We start from the raw sequence: 16,714 nt of genomic DNA, 5'->3' as shown, positions 1-16,714 counted from the left end.
ATGCATTTAGTACTTATTAATCACGCAAAAATATTAACAAAATGTTGTGATTATGACTGAATAAGGCGATCCCTTTCAGCCCGATACTCTGAGTCAAACATGCTGAGAACGCGGGGCCACACTGAGCTTGATGTTGTCATCATTTTGGACGTATACGTAGTTATTGACTAGGTGAAACTCTCGTGTTCCACTCAAAAGTAACGTACCGAGTCGGAGTAACATTTGTACCTTCTTTTCTACCTTCATGTCTAATTTCGTGTGAGGCATGCCTCATTTTCAGCTTAGTAATGAGATAAACCAACAATTTGATTTTCGCTTTTGATTAAAAGAGAAACAAACAAAAGAAGTTTTAACAATAAAAGAAAAAGACAAAAGACGTTTTAACAATAAAGGAGAAAAAATATATATATATATTTTTTTTACATTATAAGTGAGTGAGGAGAAAGGAAAAGTTCAATAAATTGACATGGAAAGCCCCATTCATAAGAATCAAATACGATGAATGTGCTTATCATAGCACCACACCCCCTTTCAAAAGAGAAATCAAAAGAAATTTACAAAAAAGCAAGATATAGCAGAACTGTTGTCCAGCACGAATTAGAAATATGTCCATGTTGAAGAAATCCGGTTTGGAGAGTGAACTGATACAACTATTATTATAGGGTCATATTCGATAGACATCAAAAGAATGGAATAGTATGGAAAGGACCATGCAAATGGTCGGTTAAATTTTTTTTTATTACATTTACTCTGTACGTTTTCAAATTGCAGATATACCAGTAATAATAATTTCAGACTCTAAATAAAAAGATTTTTTTGGGGTACATTTAGCATGTCCCAACATGACAGTAAATAATATGGAGCAATGAATCAAAAGAGGGTGTTGCATAGTGGCGTGCACGGCCTTACCTGTTGACCTAAAGATCACAGGTTTGATAACTAGTGGGACTACCATGTCCATTTATTAGTTATTTATGATTTCTCTTTCATTATACTAGTTTTTGGACTTCTCTTATAACCAAAAATATATATACATGGAGCAATGAAAATAAGATTAAATATGATACAAGAGTAAAAAGAAGGTGTAGCACAGTAGTGCAGGCTTGCAAATAAGATTAAATATGATACAAGAGTAAAAAGAAAGAGTAGCACAATAGCGCACGCTCTCACATGGCAACCAAAAGGTTCTAGATTTGATATTCAGTGAGACTACTCATATCGCTTCATTAGCCATTAGAGTTTCTATTTCATTGTACTAACTCCACGAGCTCCCCTTTGTAACTGAAAAAAATTATGATAAAATAGTTTTAAGTTTTTTTCCGCTAGGCATTCAAAGAGTTGTGAACTAAAATTATAGATTTCGTATAAATGTCTACTATAAAATTCTGTTGGTGCATGTAAAAGGATATACTGTGTTTAAATATAATAAAAAATATAATAAAATAATTCAATCTAATAAGAACTGGTAGACGTTGATAGTTGTACAAGAACAAATCGAAAGAAGACTACTTAAAAGCTGAAGAGGGCAAAGAATGCTAAATGAGAGATTGGCCGATATGAATTGATTAAATAGCTTTATTACAAGGTCTATATGTAAAAATTTTGTATCATATGGCATATATAATGATTTTTTTATTGTACAAGTCGGAAAAGCCTATCTATAAACTTTCTTATTATGTTCTTATTAGAAAAATGTAGGCTATCATTTATCGTTTATAAACTTTTAGTTTCGATTTTATTAGTAGATGATCTTTCTTGCCCGCAGTATCATGTGGGCAATTGGCGGAATGCCCAAGTATGAATAGATTATGGGGGCAAAAAAAAGAGTAAGCGTTGGTCTTGAACGCTGTTTCATGTGTCATGTTAAATGAGAAAATCTTAAATGATCCTCTCGTAGTGACGTGGTAAAATAAAATCAACATGATACTAAAATTAAGAATAATTATGAGAATTACTCGTTGTCTACACTCATTACTCCACTTGTTGTAATATGATAGTATTTTCTGTCACGTTAAAAACATGATTACTGAAGAATTTTTTATGTATGGACAATGCATTCCATGACTCAAAACTAAATATGGCGTGGTGTAAGTCCATATATACGCCTAAAGGCGTAACCTGCTCTGATATCATGTAAAATTTTATCGGGTCTATGTTCAATCCAAAAGTTCAAGCCAGTAGGTTGTGATATCCAATATCTTATAAGTCCGTGGATTTCTCTTTAATATTTTAGTGTAGGACAATCTCTCTCAACAAATATACCAAAAAAAGCCAACGAGTATACCAGAATATAATTTTTTATGTGCAAACTTTCTTCGGGATAGGAACCATTAAGAAATGACTTTATTATGCAATCCTAAGAAGGTACTTGTAACTCAGTCCAAGTCACGATGGTCCAAAATATAGTGAATATGAACAGTGGAAGATTACTTCATATGTGCATACATCAAGAACAAGAAGAAAGATAAGAAAAATTTGAGGAGAAGGTAAAAATGAGTCTTGTCAAGAAAAATTCTTTACATTCCCTTTTGCCAGCTTTTATGTTATTACTGGTGACAACCATGATAGCCGATTCCCAGGGTGATGACAACTTGGGCACCAAGGTGATGGTTGAGGTAAATAACTCACTGCCTGGCGATGCAAGTTTCAACATTCACTGCAAGTCGAAAGATGACGATCTTGGAATCCACATTATCGGTGTCTACCAAAACTACAAATTTAAGTTTAAGGTGAATTTCTGGGCCACCACTCTTTTCTTCTGTGGCATTCGCTGGCAGGGCGGAGGCGTTACTTTTGACATCTACTATGCAAAACGAGATCTCAACCGGTGCCCACACCACTGCTTATGGCTTGTGAGGGAAGTTGGTGTAATGGGTTTTCAGCAGGATAAGCCGACTCCGGACATCATTATTCCTTGGGATAATTAAAGCACAATATTTATACATGAGGATAAATTTATGCAAATGATGATTCTACAACAATAATATAATGTATATCTATTCATGATTAATATTCTATTACTCTATGTTTTCATTATGAACAAATTGCATTTTGAGAGTGGTTGTGAATCTGATAATTATACAGACGAGGTAAATTATAGGTAGGAATGGCAATAGGCCCAGCCAAGTCAGGTTCGGTATATCTAAATGCCCCCCCGAGGCCTCAGACCCAATCTAGCTTGTGCCTTAGCACGGGTCGGCCTCGCCTACGCATGTCATGTCCTGTGCAGGGGAGGGTAATACCTTGCCCGACCAGATAACAAAATTAATTAAAAAGAAAAAAGGCTGATCTGCTAGGTGATGGGAGGAACTAGGGAAGCAGCATGGAGCAACAGCTCATTGAGGAAAGAGAGGGACTAAGGAATAGCAATGACTTGAGCTCGGTGAGTGGAAGAAGGAAGCACGGAGGAGCAGCAGATCCGAGACTCCTTTGGCTTTGGGGAGGGTGGGAGCAATGCATGGAGGAGCAGCACGGAGCGGCACGGAGCGGCTCGCCTGGGAGGGTAGTACATAAAAGTAAATGAGGATGATTGTGAATATTCTCTTATTGTAAAAACAAGTCAAATTCCCCTAATTGGAACAAATATATAATTAAGGAAACAATCTATATATATAATAGTTCGGCCTATTCTCACTGTATTTTTTCGTTTGGGTAACAAGGGCCTTCCACATAAGTGTAGGATAAACCCTCATTTTGTGATAATTTTTCAGTTAATTACTAAGAATTTTATTTTCAAAATTTCAGATTTTCATATTATTAGCACGTAAAAGAAATTCAAATTTTCACGCATATACCTAGCATTCCTCTCGTGTTTGTCGATGTAGGATTTGCCTACGGTGTCATATGTTGTGCTACGTATGAGAAATTTACAAATGAAAAAAAAGTATACTAAAAAAATTCAAATTTACTTTTAAATAATTTTAGATAAATCAAATAAAGAGGATTTTTGTTGTATCAATTTAATAATGAAATTGAATTATTGATTAAATATATTGAGGGAAAATGTAAGATTAAAAAAAAAAAAGGTCACCTAAAAAAAACAAAAAGAAAGGGAAAATAAAAAAAAGGGAGAAAGTCAAGGTTGTGGAGAGAGAAGTATAAATAAAAGAAAGAAGGGCAGTGGGTAGAAAAAATAGGCGTACAGATAAAAAAGAGAGAGAGTGTGTACAGAGAAAATAGGGTAGTTTTATATGTTATATTACCATCATTTATTCATATTTCAGAGAGTTTATATGTTAAATTACCATCAGTTATTCATATGTCAAATTTGAAGATAGTTATTCATTACAATTATTTCGTTATGTGGTTTTTTTGTAAACGGAAAGTTACACCACTAAGGAATGCTCCAGTATAAGTAATATAAATGCAAGAAATAAGTTCACGTTTTTTCAAATAATGGATAAGAAATAAGTTCACGTTTTTTCAAATAATGGATTTATACCATTGTACTCATATGGTCAGGCTTTTCTTTTTCTTTTTTATTCATTTTGATCACAATTTTTTTTTCAGTTTTGAAATATTAAATTAAATTAAATTTGTGAATCTCAATTGCAAGTAATTAGTGTACACTAAATTAGCTATATTATACGAAAATTAATATTACACATTTTGCGCCTCTAGAAAATAACAAAGTAAAGGACATAAAAAAAATAGCATCCAATTAATACATCGTTTCGGCTAATGACCAAATGAAAATATATGCCTTGAAAAATTAATATCTCTTAAAATATATGGACGTATTGGTCCAAGTTTGACGAGCGGGCCGCGATTATCATTGCATGGATCGGGTTAGTTTAAGGTACGAATAAAGGAAGCCGAGCCCATGTTTTTAGGAGAAAAGCCTGGCTAAGAGGAGGCCCGATCACGTAAGACTACATGCATGGGCGAAGCATTCTGATCAGTTAATGAAAGATTTGATTTTTTTATAGCAGCCCAATATGAAGACATATACTCATATATGCATTTGTATGGGCGTGCACTTCTTCATCAGCGGCGGCGGAGGATTTACTTTTCCTTGGCAGCCGATATACTTGAAGATCAAGGAAGTAATACTCTCGTCTTATCTCATGCTATCTTTGATTTTAGGAAGTCAAAGAAATCGGATATTTCTCCAATTTTATTTTATATCTTATCTTTAGGAAATTTAGATTTGTCAGGGATCAATTTCCTATTTGGATATTATCTTGATATTGTATATTGTGGCGTATCCGACTCCGATAGATTTTCTAGGGTTTCATTGTATCGCCTATACATACGTATTGTCTTGTTCATTGTTAGGTTCCGCATATCAATCAATCAAATCCGCACTTTTCATTCTATCTTTCATTTATCGCATTTTACTTTACTGCACTTTGTCATTACTGCACTTCAGCTTATTGCACTTTACTTTCCCACACCCTTTCAATTCCCATTCATTTATCCTTCACCTGATTCCCCATGAATCAAAATTATCATCATCTTTGGAGCTTCCGGGCATCAAGAAGGGATTTTATCATCCTTCGGCACCACTTGCCGAAGTTTACTCAAGGTTCAGGTGAGCTCGTCCTCGGCTTTTTGAGGCTGAGTGCTGGCCGAATATTGGTTGGGCTGGCTACATAGCTACTTGATCATTTTTGGACCGATGTTCGTGTTCGTGCATAGAAATTGGTGGAGAATCCTAAATGGTCATATTCTCGGACCGTGAATCGTTTAAGGCGCACTCTAATATTGAAGATCTAAACCTAATAGCCAAGCACTCCCGCAGACTTCCAAGGCCTACACACTTTGTTTTAGTATGGCCGACTAGTGACACTGGATATACTTAGAACCGCTTCCTAGAACGCTTGGATGTTTCCATCGTGTTGCCAATTAGGTGGTCGTGTGATTGGACGTGAATAGCTTTTTGGCATGCTTAGTGGACCCCCATTCTACCTAAGAAGTGCTAAAGTTATCAAGATGGTGACTGGTTCGCAAGTGGCTTTGGCTCAAGAAGAGGAAGAAAGACGTTTGCGAGAGGAAGAAGCAAGACGTTTGCGAGAGGAGGATAAGAAAGAAGTAAGTCTCGGCCTTATTGGTCTCAGGGTCGAAATCTCTAAATTGATGTAAAGAATAATGGGAAAATTAGACGATCGAATCAACACTTTGTCACAGCGAATGGATGGTAAGTTTGATATTCTAGATCAGAGACAATCCCAAGAAGTTGATCGCTGAAAAACTGTTGAGGAGACGGGCATCAAGGACTCAGGATTGCTCAAGAATAAGTGTCAAGAGATGTTGCCTCCTTCTAGCCAAGGAGTTTTGAGCTTCAATGCTCATCCGACCACGGTTTGGTGCCCATCCATACTATGAGTTGTATGGACTGACTAGCGAGATGTCTAGCATGCCCACAGCGTCAGCTATCATTACAGCTGAGCCTAGTATGGCTTCTACATCGATGTTACCTTTGGCGCCGCAAGTTTCATGCCAACCATCGGCGCCGAATGTGTCTTTTCTACAACAACAGCAAGGTGTCGAGTCAAACGTACAACAATCAACACTCGAAAAAGTGCCTCATGTAACCGACCCTTATACATACTCGACTCAGCACGATTTGCCTTCCTCTACTCAGATTGCGTCGAGCACGGCGCCTTATATAGTAATTCAGCCCGTGCAGCAAACTCAGCCTTCAGTCCAGGCTCAGCCTTCGGTTGTAGCTCAGCCTCGACTGGCACCACACCAACTTAGCCCGCAGGGGCCAATGTTCAGCTGCCCCAAGGGCATGCCCTCTTAGAATGTGTTTGATTTTAGAGTTGAGTTGAGTTAAGTTTTAGTTTTAATTGATTTGTAATGATTGTGTAGTTGAATTATGAGAAAAAGTGTGAAAAAGTAGTAAATAGTTGAGATAAAGTAATGATTGTATTAACTAATTGTGGAAAAAGTAATAAATAGTTGAGAGAATTTAGAGTGTGTTTGGATTTAGAAATTTTTTTTGACTCAACTAAACTCAACTTATCTTCAATTCAACAACACAATTATTACTTTTCTCATTTTTAAATTTTTTTAACCATTCAATTCAATTTTGAATACTAAATTCTCTCAATTATTTATTATTTTTTTCACAATTCAACAACACAACAATTACTTAATCATTATTTTATCTAAACTATTCATTGTTTTTTCCATACTTTTTCTCATAATTCAACAACACAATCATTATAAACCAATTAAAATCAAAACTCAACTCTAGTACCAAACACATTCTTAATATTAAAAATTAAATTGAATAGTTAAGAAGATTGAAGAAAAAAGGAAAAGTAATAATTGTGTTGTCGAATCAAAGATAAGTAGAGTTGAGTGGAGTAGAGTTAAAAAAAATTTTGAAACCAAACAAAGCCTTAATGTCTAGTAGCCTCAAATCAATAGGAATGACCTCCAACAAATGGTTCAAGAGATGTGTGGGCCGGCCTTACGATGAGTCTATAGGCTGCTCTACCGCAAGCCGTATCTCGATTGGATTGATCAAGTTCATGAGTTCCTGAGAGGCATTAAGATGCTTGACTTTAGTCAATTCTTCTCAAGAGAAGATGGGCAATCTTCCATAGAGTATATAGCTCGGTATTCGAGCCAATGCAACGTTGTCGCCATTAATGATTATTTGAAGTTGTGTTTGTTTATTAATTCCTTGACTGGAATAGCCTTTAATTGGTTCACAAACCTATCGGCTGATTTGGTTAGAGATTGGCAAGAGATGGAGGCCAAATTCCATGCACAATTCTTTAGGACTCAACCTAAGATTACATCGGTCGACTTGGCAAGGTTCGTGCAAGGACCGGGCGAGAGAGTCAAGGATTATATCTCCCATTTCAGGATCGCAAAGAAAAGATACATAACCTATCTTCCCGAAGATCAATTTATTAAGTTATGCATCAATGGGCTTGAGTTCGAGTTAAAGAAGAAGTTCGAGGGCATGAGATTTCAACACTTTTTCGATTTGGCTTCTAAGACCTCTAGTTATGAGAGGCTTTTGAAAGAAGAAGCTGACAGGAAATGAGGTAACCAAGTCCATGGTAAATTATTACACTTTTGATGTTTCAAGGACTCATGAGATCTTTGATTTCCTTGTTAAGTCAGGCTTAGTTAAGTTCGGGCCTAGTCACAAGCACCCATCAGCGGAAGAGACCCGCAATCAAGATTTTTGCCGATTCCACTACTCTTGGAGGCATAGTATCAAGGATTACGTCATCCTAAGGAACATAATTCAAGATAAGATGGATCAAGGCATCCTTACGGTGGGGAAGAAGCCAATTAAAGTCGACACCGATCCTTTTTTAGCTATCGCATCTATCCTAGCGGGTTCGGTCGACTTACAATCAATTCTCTCTAAGCGGAAGCCGAATGAGGGCCTATGTTTAGAAGTTATTGAGGAGGTTACGAGGCACGTATGCAAGCTTCAGGAAGACCACAAGCTTTGCTTAGCTTGTGCAAAGTTAGTCATTCAAGAAAATATCAGGCCATCTACTTTGCCTCGTCTTTCACGGGAAAGCAAGGCTTGACGGCTTGACCAGCCATGATCTATCGACAAATGGATTTCCAAGGGGACTCCACATAGCAGTGGCATAGGGAGAAGCCAAGATGATGATAAGCGAGTCGAGGCAGAAGTGGCTCCGAAGAGTTTGAATTTGAGGGACAAAGTAAAAGGCCTGGAAATTAAGCTTATTCAGGACTACTCGAGATGTTCAAAGGCGCAGAGGGTCAAACCTCTAGTCTAGCCCATGTCCAAGTAAGTGTAATATGTTAGCTCGGGTTCTCAAAACTGAGCGTTCAGCTTTGATCCGAAAGCTGAGGATCTGAAGCAAACAAACCACAAGACTAAGGGGGCATTTTTAAGGTTGAGGCTACATCTCCATGCAAAGCTCGTGGGATTGGGCACGAATTTGGTAGTACACAAGGAGAAATCACAGCTTCTCGTGATGTTTACTTCAAAGATAAGCCCCCAAGCAGACCTGCAAGTCATGGAGAAGCCCCTCCCCCCCTTCCCAGAGCTAAATTGCTTCATTAGAACATGGCTTAAAGGCCGAGATACGTGAGAGAAAGATCGGAAAGTTTTCGAACCATCATCTAGCGTGTCCCGGCCAAGAAGAATCTCTTTGTGCAACCTTCAAACGTCCCTAAGAATAAGTGGCAATGAGTCCAACACTTGAAGGATCCTCAATCTCTATCAAGATTGCAAAAACGCCGTGAACAACGGTAACGACAAATAATGAGGCTCGTGGTCGGCCAACAAGGCTGCCCGAGCAAGGAGAAGGTCAAGGATAGAAGTTCCCTATGAAGAGGAGACTTGATTTCCTCCAGCAGTTGAATCAAGAAATGATCGATGACGATGAGCACACTTTGAGCGGATCGGAGTTCAAAGATAGGGACGTCGGAAACACAATTCAATTCGATGTTTTCGTGGTAAGTTTGAACGTTTCAATGCTGACTTTTTTGACCACATTCATAGCAAAAGAGTCTATTCCTTGGGTCAATGAGGAGCTGCAAGCCGAGGTCATTCATGCCTCGGAGCCGAGTGAAGAAGATGTGACTCCCGTGAGTAAACCAACTGAGCATGAGAAGTACATAGAGTTTTGTCTTTGAGCTAGTTCCAGAGGTGATGTCTCGATACCTTCGCCCTTTATTTATCACCATTCACATGTTTGATGTTCTGGTACCAAAGGTGTGGTAGACAATGGCGCCGCGATAAATATTATGCCCACTAATACCATGGCCAAACTCAACCACACCGATGAAGATCTCGTGAAGACGGGGGTAACGATTGCGAACTTTAAAGGCGTTATGATGAGCACTCAAGGAAATCTATTCGTCAACGTTCAAGTGGGGATGAGGGTGAGCATCTTGGATTTCTTTGTTGTAGACACTTCGGCTAGTTATAACGCTCTTCTTGGCCAAAATTCAATCCATGCGGCTGAGTGTGTTCTATCCTCCTTACACCAAAAGCTGATCTTGTGGAATTGAAGGCTATCGAAGTCGTCCAAGCTGAGCCGAAGTCGTTTTCCATTAATCCCCTTGCCCTGGAAGTTAGGTATTACGACGATGATATCGGTCTTATACGTTTTGAAGGCTCTGATGCATATGGGAGGTTGACTCTAGTGACGGTTATCAATGAGTATAACCCATATCAAGTATCTTCCAACCCGATCATCCATTTGCCTCGGCCCAAGTTGCTTCTTGCACTCCAGCCAAGAGCAACGCTCGTTATCGAGGAGATGGAATGAATATGCCGACTTACGGCGATAAGACGGTGGCCGAAACTACGACCGCCATATGACGTCTCTTGGACTTCGACAGGGAAGAAGCTTGGTAGGCTGAACTATCAAAAGCACAACCGGAGACCAAGCTAGATAATCTAAAGGCTGAGGTTTAAGACCCATTAGAAGAGGTGAATCTCGGCACGAAAGATGACCCGAGGCCGACATATGTAAGTCAACTTCTTGATGATGATTATAAGCAACGCATTATTGATGTTTTGTTTGAGTTTAAGGATTGTTTTGCTTGGAATTATTCGGAGATGTCAGGATTGAGCCGTGATCTCGTTGAACATCGACTTCCTATTATGCTTGGGTATGGACCTTTCAAGCAACAACAGAGGCGGATGCAAAACGATATTGTCTAAGTCAAGGATTAAATCGAGAGGCTCTTGAAAGCGAACTTCATTCGCATGGCTCGGTATATGAATTGGATTTCTAACATCGTCCTGATCCACAAGAAGAACATGAAGATAAAAGTATGTATCTACTTCCGAAACCTTAATTTGCCCTTCCTAAAAGACGAGTATCCCATGCCAGCCACCGACTTACTTATTGACGACGCTGCGGGGCACCAAATACTCTCGTTTATGGATGGCCATTCAGGTTATAATCAGATTTTATTTTATTTTTGCAAAGAAAGACGTGCACAAGACAACTTTTTTATGTCCGGGTTTGCTTGGAACTTACGAGTGGGTCGTTATGACGTTCGACCTCAAGAACGTCAGGCCTGTCTATCCACGAGCGATGAGCCTTATTTTCCTCAACCTCTTGGGCAAGATCATGGAGGTCTACATCGATAATGGAATGGTTAAATCATGAGGCTGAGAAGTCCACATTAAAGACTTGAGGCAAACCTTTGCTCGGATGCGGAAACATGGCTTGAGGATGAATCCACTCAAGTGCGCATTAGAAATTTCAGTTGGAAACTTCCTCGGCTTTTCAGTGCATCAACGCAACGTGGAGATCGATTGCAATAAAGCTCGAGCCATTCTTAAGGCTGAGCCTTCAAGGAACAAAAAAGAGCTTCAACGATTTCTCAGCCAAATAAATTTCTTACGTCGATTTATTTCGAACTCAACCAGTCGAACCAAGGCTTTCACCCCCCTTTTGAAGAAGTCAGCAGCTGGAACGTTTGAGTGGGGAGAGGAGTAGCAACGTGCATTCGAAGAGAATAAAGTTTTGCACGCTAATTTGCCGGTTTTGACTCAATCTCGTCGTGGCCGAATTCTTGTCTTGTACTTGTCGACTATCGAGAATTCTTTAGGATGTTTGTTAGCTTTAGAGAATGTCGTGGGTTATGAACAAGCCATGTATTATTTGAGCCGACTAATGAACGGATTCGAACTAAATTATCCATCAATAGAAAAGTTGTGCTTAGCTCTTTACTTTGTCGCTTCCAAATTAAGTCATTATAGGTTACAACATGAGGTTATAGTAGTTTCAAAAGCCGATGTTCTTAAATTCATGCTTTCTCGGTCCTTTTTAAGGGGTCGAGTCGGTAAGTGGGTGTTGGCCTTAATCGAATTTGTTTTGAAGTTTCGACACTGAACGTCTATGAAGGGTCATGCCGTTGTCGACTTTTTGGCCGATCATCCATGCTTAGATGTTTTAGACTCATGGGATGAAGACTTTGAGGTACTGTACAATGATTTAAGATGTTGGCATTTAGCATGCGATGGCTCGAGCACATGAACGGCCTCCGGGGCCGGGGTTGTTCTTACTTCACCCGAGGGGCACTCTTATTACTTCTTTTTTCAATTTTTTTTATTATTTAACCAATAATCAGGCCGAGTAGAAGGCTATGATTATGGGACTTGACTTGTCGCTTGAACTAGGAGTGGAACCATTAAGATCGCGGGAGACTCCAAGCTAGTTGTCAAGAAAATCATGGGAGAATACAAGTGCATTAGCCCGGCTTTGCTCCTGTATTACACTGTCTCTATGCAATTTATGGACGAATTCGAGAGTATCCAAATCTGCCATATGCCCTGTGATGAGAAACTGAAGCAAACGAGCTTGCCTAGCTAACTTCGGGCATGGAACCATCGAAGAAAGTTTCAAAGGGAAAATCCCATAACTTCATAGGTAAGGAGGAATGAAATAGGAGTGTGAGACATATATAAATAATATGGCGATGCTTACGTTCAGCTGATCCATTTTGCTTAGGAATATGAGGACAAGAGATGCGGTGAAAAATCCCATGATTTTGTAACTCAGTTTAGAATTTAGTGGAGAGAAATTATTTGGCATTATCAAATTGAAAATACTTAATTTTGTGCAAAAGATATTTTCTACCTGAAGACAAAATGCACGAAAATTTTTCAAAACATCGAAGCGATTTTTCATCACATAGAACCAGGAAAACTTATTGTAATCATCAAGAATATAAAATATAATAGTGATGACCAGTGTGTGAAGTAACAAGAGAAGGTCCCCAAATGTCTGTATGGACAAGTTCTCACAAAGAACGACTTTTATTCATGGTAAGAGCAAAAGAATAATTTATTATTTTCCCTTTCTGACATGCAAAACATACATGATTCAGATGATCATTATTCAATGATATGGAAGGACTCAAAGTTTGACGAACAATAGCCAATGATGGATGACCTAAGCGTTGATGCCACAACAAACTGCAACGAGATGTGGATAACAAGGCTTGAACATCTCCAGTGCGCCTGTCCCTCGGGTGAAAACAGTAAAGTCCATTCTTAACTGGACCCCACAACAACTCCTGGTGTGAATGAAGATCATTCACAATGAAACAGTTAGGGTGAAGCTCAAAAAAGCAAGTATTATCTCGAGTAAATTTTGAGATATAGAGAAGATTTTCGAGATATGTGGAGCATATAGGTTGTGATTAAGGTGTAATGGACGCGTGGATAAAGGAATTGTGGAAGAACCAGAAGTAAGAACAAATAATGATTTACCATCACCCAAGAAAACGTGATCAGAGATCAAGTTGTCATCCCTAATGCTTAGATTAGCCAAGTCCAAAGTGATATGATGTGTCGCTCCTGAATCCATATACCAGTCCTAGTCATGGAGTCCAACAGAGTTTCCCTGAGTGAAATGACCCTGCGCACTAGAAAAATAGTTGAACTGGTAGAAAAGAGCAGTATTGCCCGATACGTTGCAAATTTGGCAAACCACTGAGTTGGAATTCCAGGAAATGGGCATGGACGAGTTTAGGCTGAGAATTGGACCGCGGGCTGCGGGTGAACAATCCAGCCTTATTTACATAATGATCGGGTTAGTAGGAAACCGATCGCGGGTCGTTGAGCTAACCCAATTGGTGCTAGTCGCAAGTCTCGTCTTCTTGACCCCGCTGTTGCCCTGTTAATTAATAAGGATCAGTAGAGGTAAAAAACTTAGGCTTCCTCCATAGCCGTGACCACTCCTTCCCTTGCTACCTTGGCCATTTTTTCCTTTGCCCCCACAACCACCACCCGAGCTTTGATTTCGACCATCGGAATAATGAACCTCAGCTGGTGGTTGTCCAAGGAGACCATTGAGAGGAGCGGTGAGAGATGATTGTTACTATTGCTATGCTGCCCGATCGGAGATGGCAGCATAGTGATGTCGAGACTCGTGACCAAGGAGAAGAGAGGTGAGTTCATCTGTGCTCACATTTGAGAAAGCATCCATTCGTGCGAGAACCAGAGGTTCCCATTCGGGGCTGAGAACGGTAAGAATTCTTCTGTTTATCTGAGCAGTGATCTTTGACTTGCTGATTTGAGCATACTATGTGGCGAGTTTCTGAACGGATTGGATGAACTCTAACATCCAAGAAAACCCTTAGGCAGCGGTCTGAGTGTGAAACAGCGTCGAGGGACATGTCCATGCTTCATTAGAGGTCGCGATAGAGAATATGTTATAGCTAATATCCTCAATAACCGCAACCATGATACAGGACAGAGCGAACTTGTCTTTTGTGGCATTTGTAGTATGCTGGATTATGTGTTTGACTGCTGGCTTCATCGGTGGTGGTTTTGCTAGGAGCTAAGAGACGGCCTTCGACATAGTCAAGAAGATTGTAGGTGTCTAGAGAGGGGTCATGACTGCCTTCCAGAAGAGAGAGTTTTTCCCATTTAGTTTAACCGGGATGGTTGAGAAAGAGGTTGGGAGAGGAGTTTCATCAATCATTCAGGAAGTGAGGATGGGAGGGGCTATGAGAGACGCTAGGAAGGGCCACTGGTGAGGAGGAGCGATGCGGGTATTATCCCGATTTACAACTCTGATATCAAAGTGAATAGAATTTGGAGCATTCCTCACTTGATTAGTGAGCTAAAATGTATTCCATTATATAGCAATGTACATTTGTCTATCTAGAGAAATAATCAAAGAAATTAATGTACATGACTAATTACATTTAGTATACATGGAAATTATAATCTCTGATTATTACGATCCTTTAATTACTCTATTAGGTATCCCAAGAGATGAAAAGAAAAGAAATAAAAGGAAAATGGACATGAAAAGCTTCACTAATAAAAATTGAATATTCACATTATTCGTATTTTGGATTAAGGATGTGTATCACTACAGTGCATTCTCTTGCACCATAAGTTTTAAATATGTACTATACATGATAAGCATCATGCTGATGTCTCAAAATTGAACCCCGATTAATTAATTAGTACGCTTCTGTTTTAATTCTAGCCATCAGCGATTAGCATGATCAAAGCACGACAGCTTGATTTCAAGCCCGTCACCTCTGATTTGGAAAAGAAATTATAACATAAAACATCTCCCAATCTCTCCAACATTATTATTTGTATAAATTCGCCCACTTCGTCATCAGCAACGCCCAAATTTTCATTTCAACAAGAACTCCATGGGAGGCGAAGCAGCACTAACCAAAGTCGTGCCGGCGGTGGTCCTCAGCTCCGGCCACAAGATGCCACTCATAGGGCTAGGCACAGCGGGAAGCCCTCTGCAACCAACTGAGGCCTTAGCTGACATCCTCATGGAGGCCATCGAGATGGGCTACCGGCATTTTGACACAGCCGCTATCCACGGTACCGAGGCAGCAATAGGCCAAGCAGTTGCAAGGGCCCTTGAGCGGCACCTCATCAAAAGCCGTGGCTTGGTCTTCATCATCTCCAAGCTCCGGTGCACTGACGCCGACCGCGATCTCATTCTCCCCGCACGAAAGGAGACTCTCGGGTACGTATACGTTTTTTCTTTTTTTCATAACTCAAATGAATTTCATTAATAAAGAAATAATAGTCACATGTTGATCAAAGAGTTCTTAAGAGGATACGTAGAGAGAAGAGAGAGAAAAACATCACATACATGGAGAACCTAACAGAATAGAGAAAGGAAAGATAGAGAAGTACTACGTCGGGTACGTATACGCTTAGTCCTACGATCTTAAGTACTGTACAATCAACTCATCTAAAAGTTTAGTCTTAATTGACAAAAGAATCTTCACAATTCTAATCTTATCCCATTGAAAAGAGAAAAATGGGATCATGTTCGTTGAAAAGCAGAAAAACGATTACATGTATCATTATACCTTTTATAAAAATAAATATTATAATTTATTTATACGATAAAAGAATTTCATCAGTACACTGTTTAATTTTTATTTTTTTTAAATCCTAAATTTTGCAACAAGTTAAAACAGGGAAGGATAAAAACGTGCAAGCGAGATCCAACCAGAAAATTCGACAAGCACTGGCGCAACAATTTCCTGAACAAGCAGGTTATTCCTGGCACTGCTGCTCTTACTGCAGAGTGGAGAGCAGACTCTTGCCATGGAAAAACTAATTGATCTCTCCATATCAAGCCTGTAAAAATCTGAGTTTGTAGAAATATATGATGGAGGATTCACAAAATCAACGCAAAATCGAATAGCATAGTAGTAAAAATCTATAACAAAATATGAATTTAAATGTTTCAACTTTTAAGAATAATTTTATACATATTTCTCCGAATAATAAAATTATATGAGATAAATTAAAGATTAAAATTATATTCTTACTATTATCCTACAAAGTCGAAGTGGATATTTTTTCGTCATCGTTTCCATAACATCGATGTTGCATTAAAAAAGTGCTTTTAAAGAAAAAAGTTATGAATTAGTTCTCCAATTCTCTAAGCTGCTTGGGCTACAGTTCTTAGTCAATTGTAAAATTCACTTAATTTCTCATAAACTTGAATAAAATTGAAAATGAATTAATTTAACTTTTAACTCGGTAAACTTGAGTTCCTACTAATTTTTCCGAATAAACTTATATTACTACATAAATCTATCAATTTTTTTTTGGCGAGTTGACTCATCATGGAAAGCAAAAATGTAAAATCTTCGAAATCTATCATGTTTAATTTTTCTTTTGACCGTATTCCTCCGAATATCTACTAGCTAAGATTAGAAACTTAAAAGGAAGGTTTGCAATTAGCTAGTCCCGTTTGCACAACCTGAACCGCGTATTCCGTACACAAAA

General features: G+C 38.8%; 2 protein-coding genes across 2 annotated transcripts; both read left to right on the top strand.

The window, feature by feature from the left end:
- The first annotated feature begins 2,561 nt into the window (after window positions 1-2,561).
- Window positions 2,562-2,927, top strand: LOC116188787 (S-protein homolog 5-like). The gene has a single exon (XM_031518258.1). The coding sequence runs from the start codon at window positions 2,562-2,564 to the stop codon at window positions 2,925-2,927; it is 366 nt and encodes a 121-aa protein (XP_031374118.1).
- Window positions 2,928-15,099: 12,172 nt separating this feature from the next.
- Window positions 15,100-16,063, top strand: LOC116188786 (methylecgonone reductase-like). Its single transcript, XM_031518257.1, has 2 exons — window positions 15,100-15,431; window positions 15,973-16,063. Exons 1-2 carry the CDS (start codon window positions 15,100-15,102, stop codon window positions 16,061-16,063), a joined length of 423 nt encoding a protein of 140 aa, XP_031374117.1.
- Window positions 16,064-16,714: the final 651 nt, after the last annotated feature.

The sequence above is a fragment of the Punica granatum genome, chromosome 8 (genome assembly GCF_007655135.1).
Source record: "Punica granatum isolate Tunisia-2019 chromosome 8, ASM765513v2, whole genome shotgun sequence".
In the NCBI taxonomy this organism is placed as follows: domain Eukaryota; kingdom Viridiplantae; phylum Streptophyta; class Magnoliopsida; order Myrtales; family Lythraceae; genus Punica; species Punica granatum.
The sequence above is the reverse complement of the archived record's forward strand: the minus strand, read 5'-3'. Positions and strand labels throughout refer to the sequence as shown.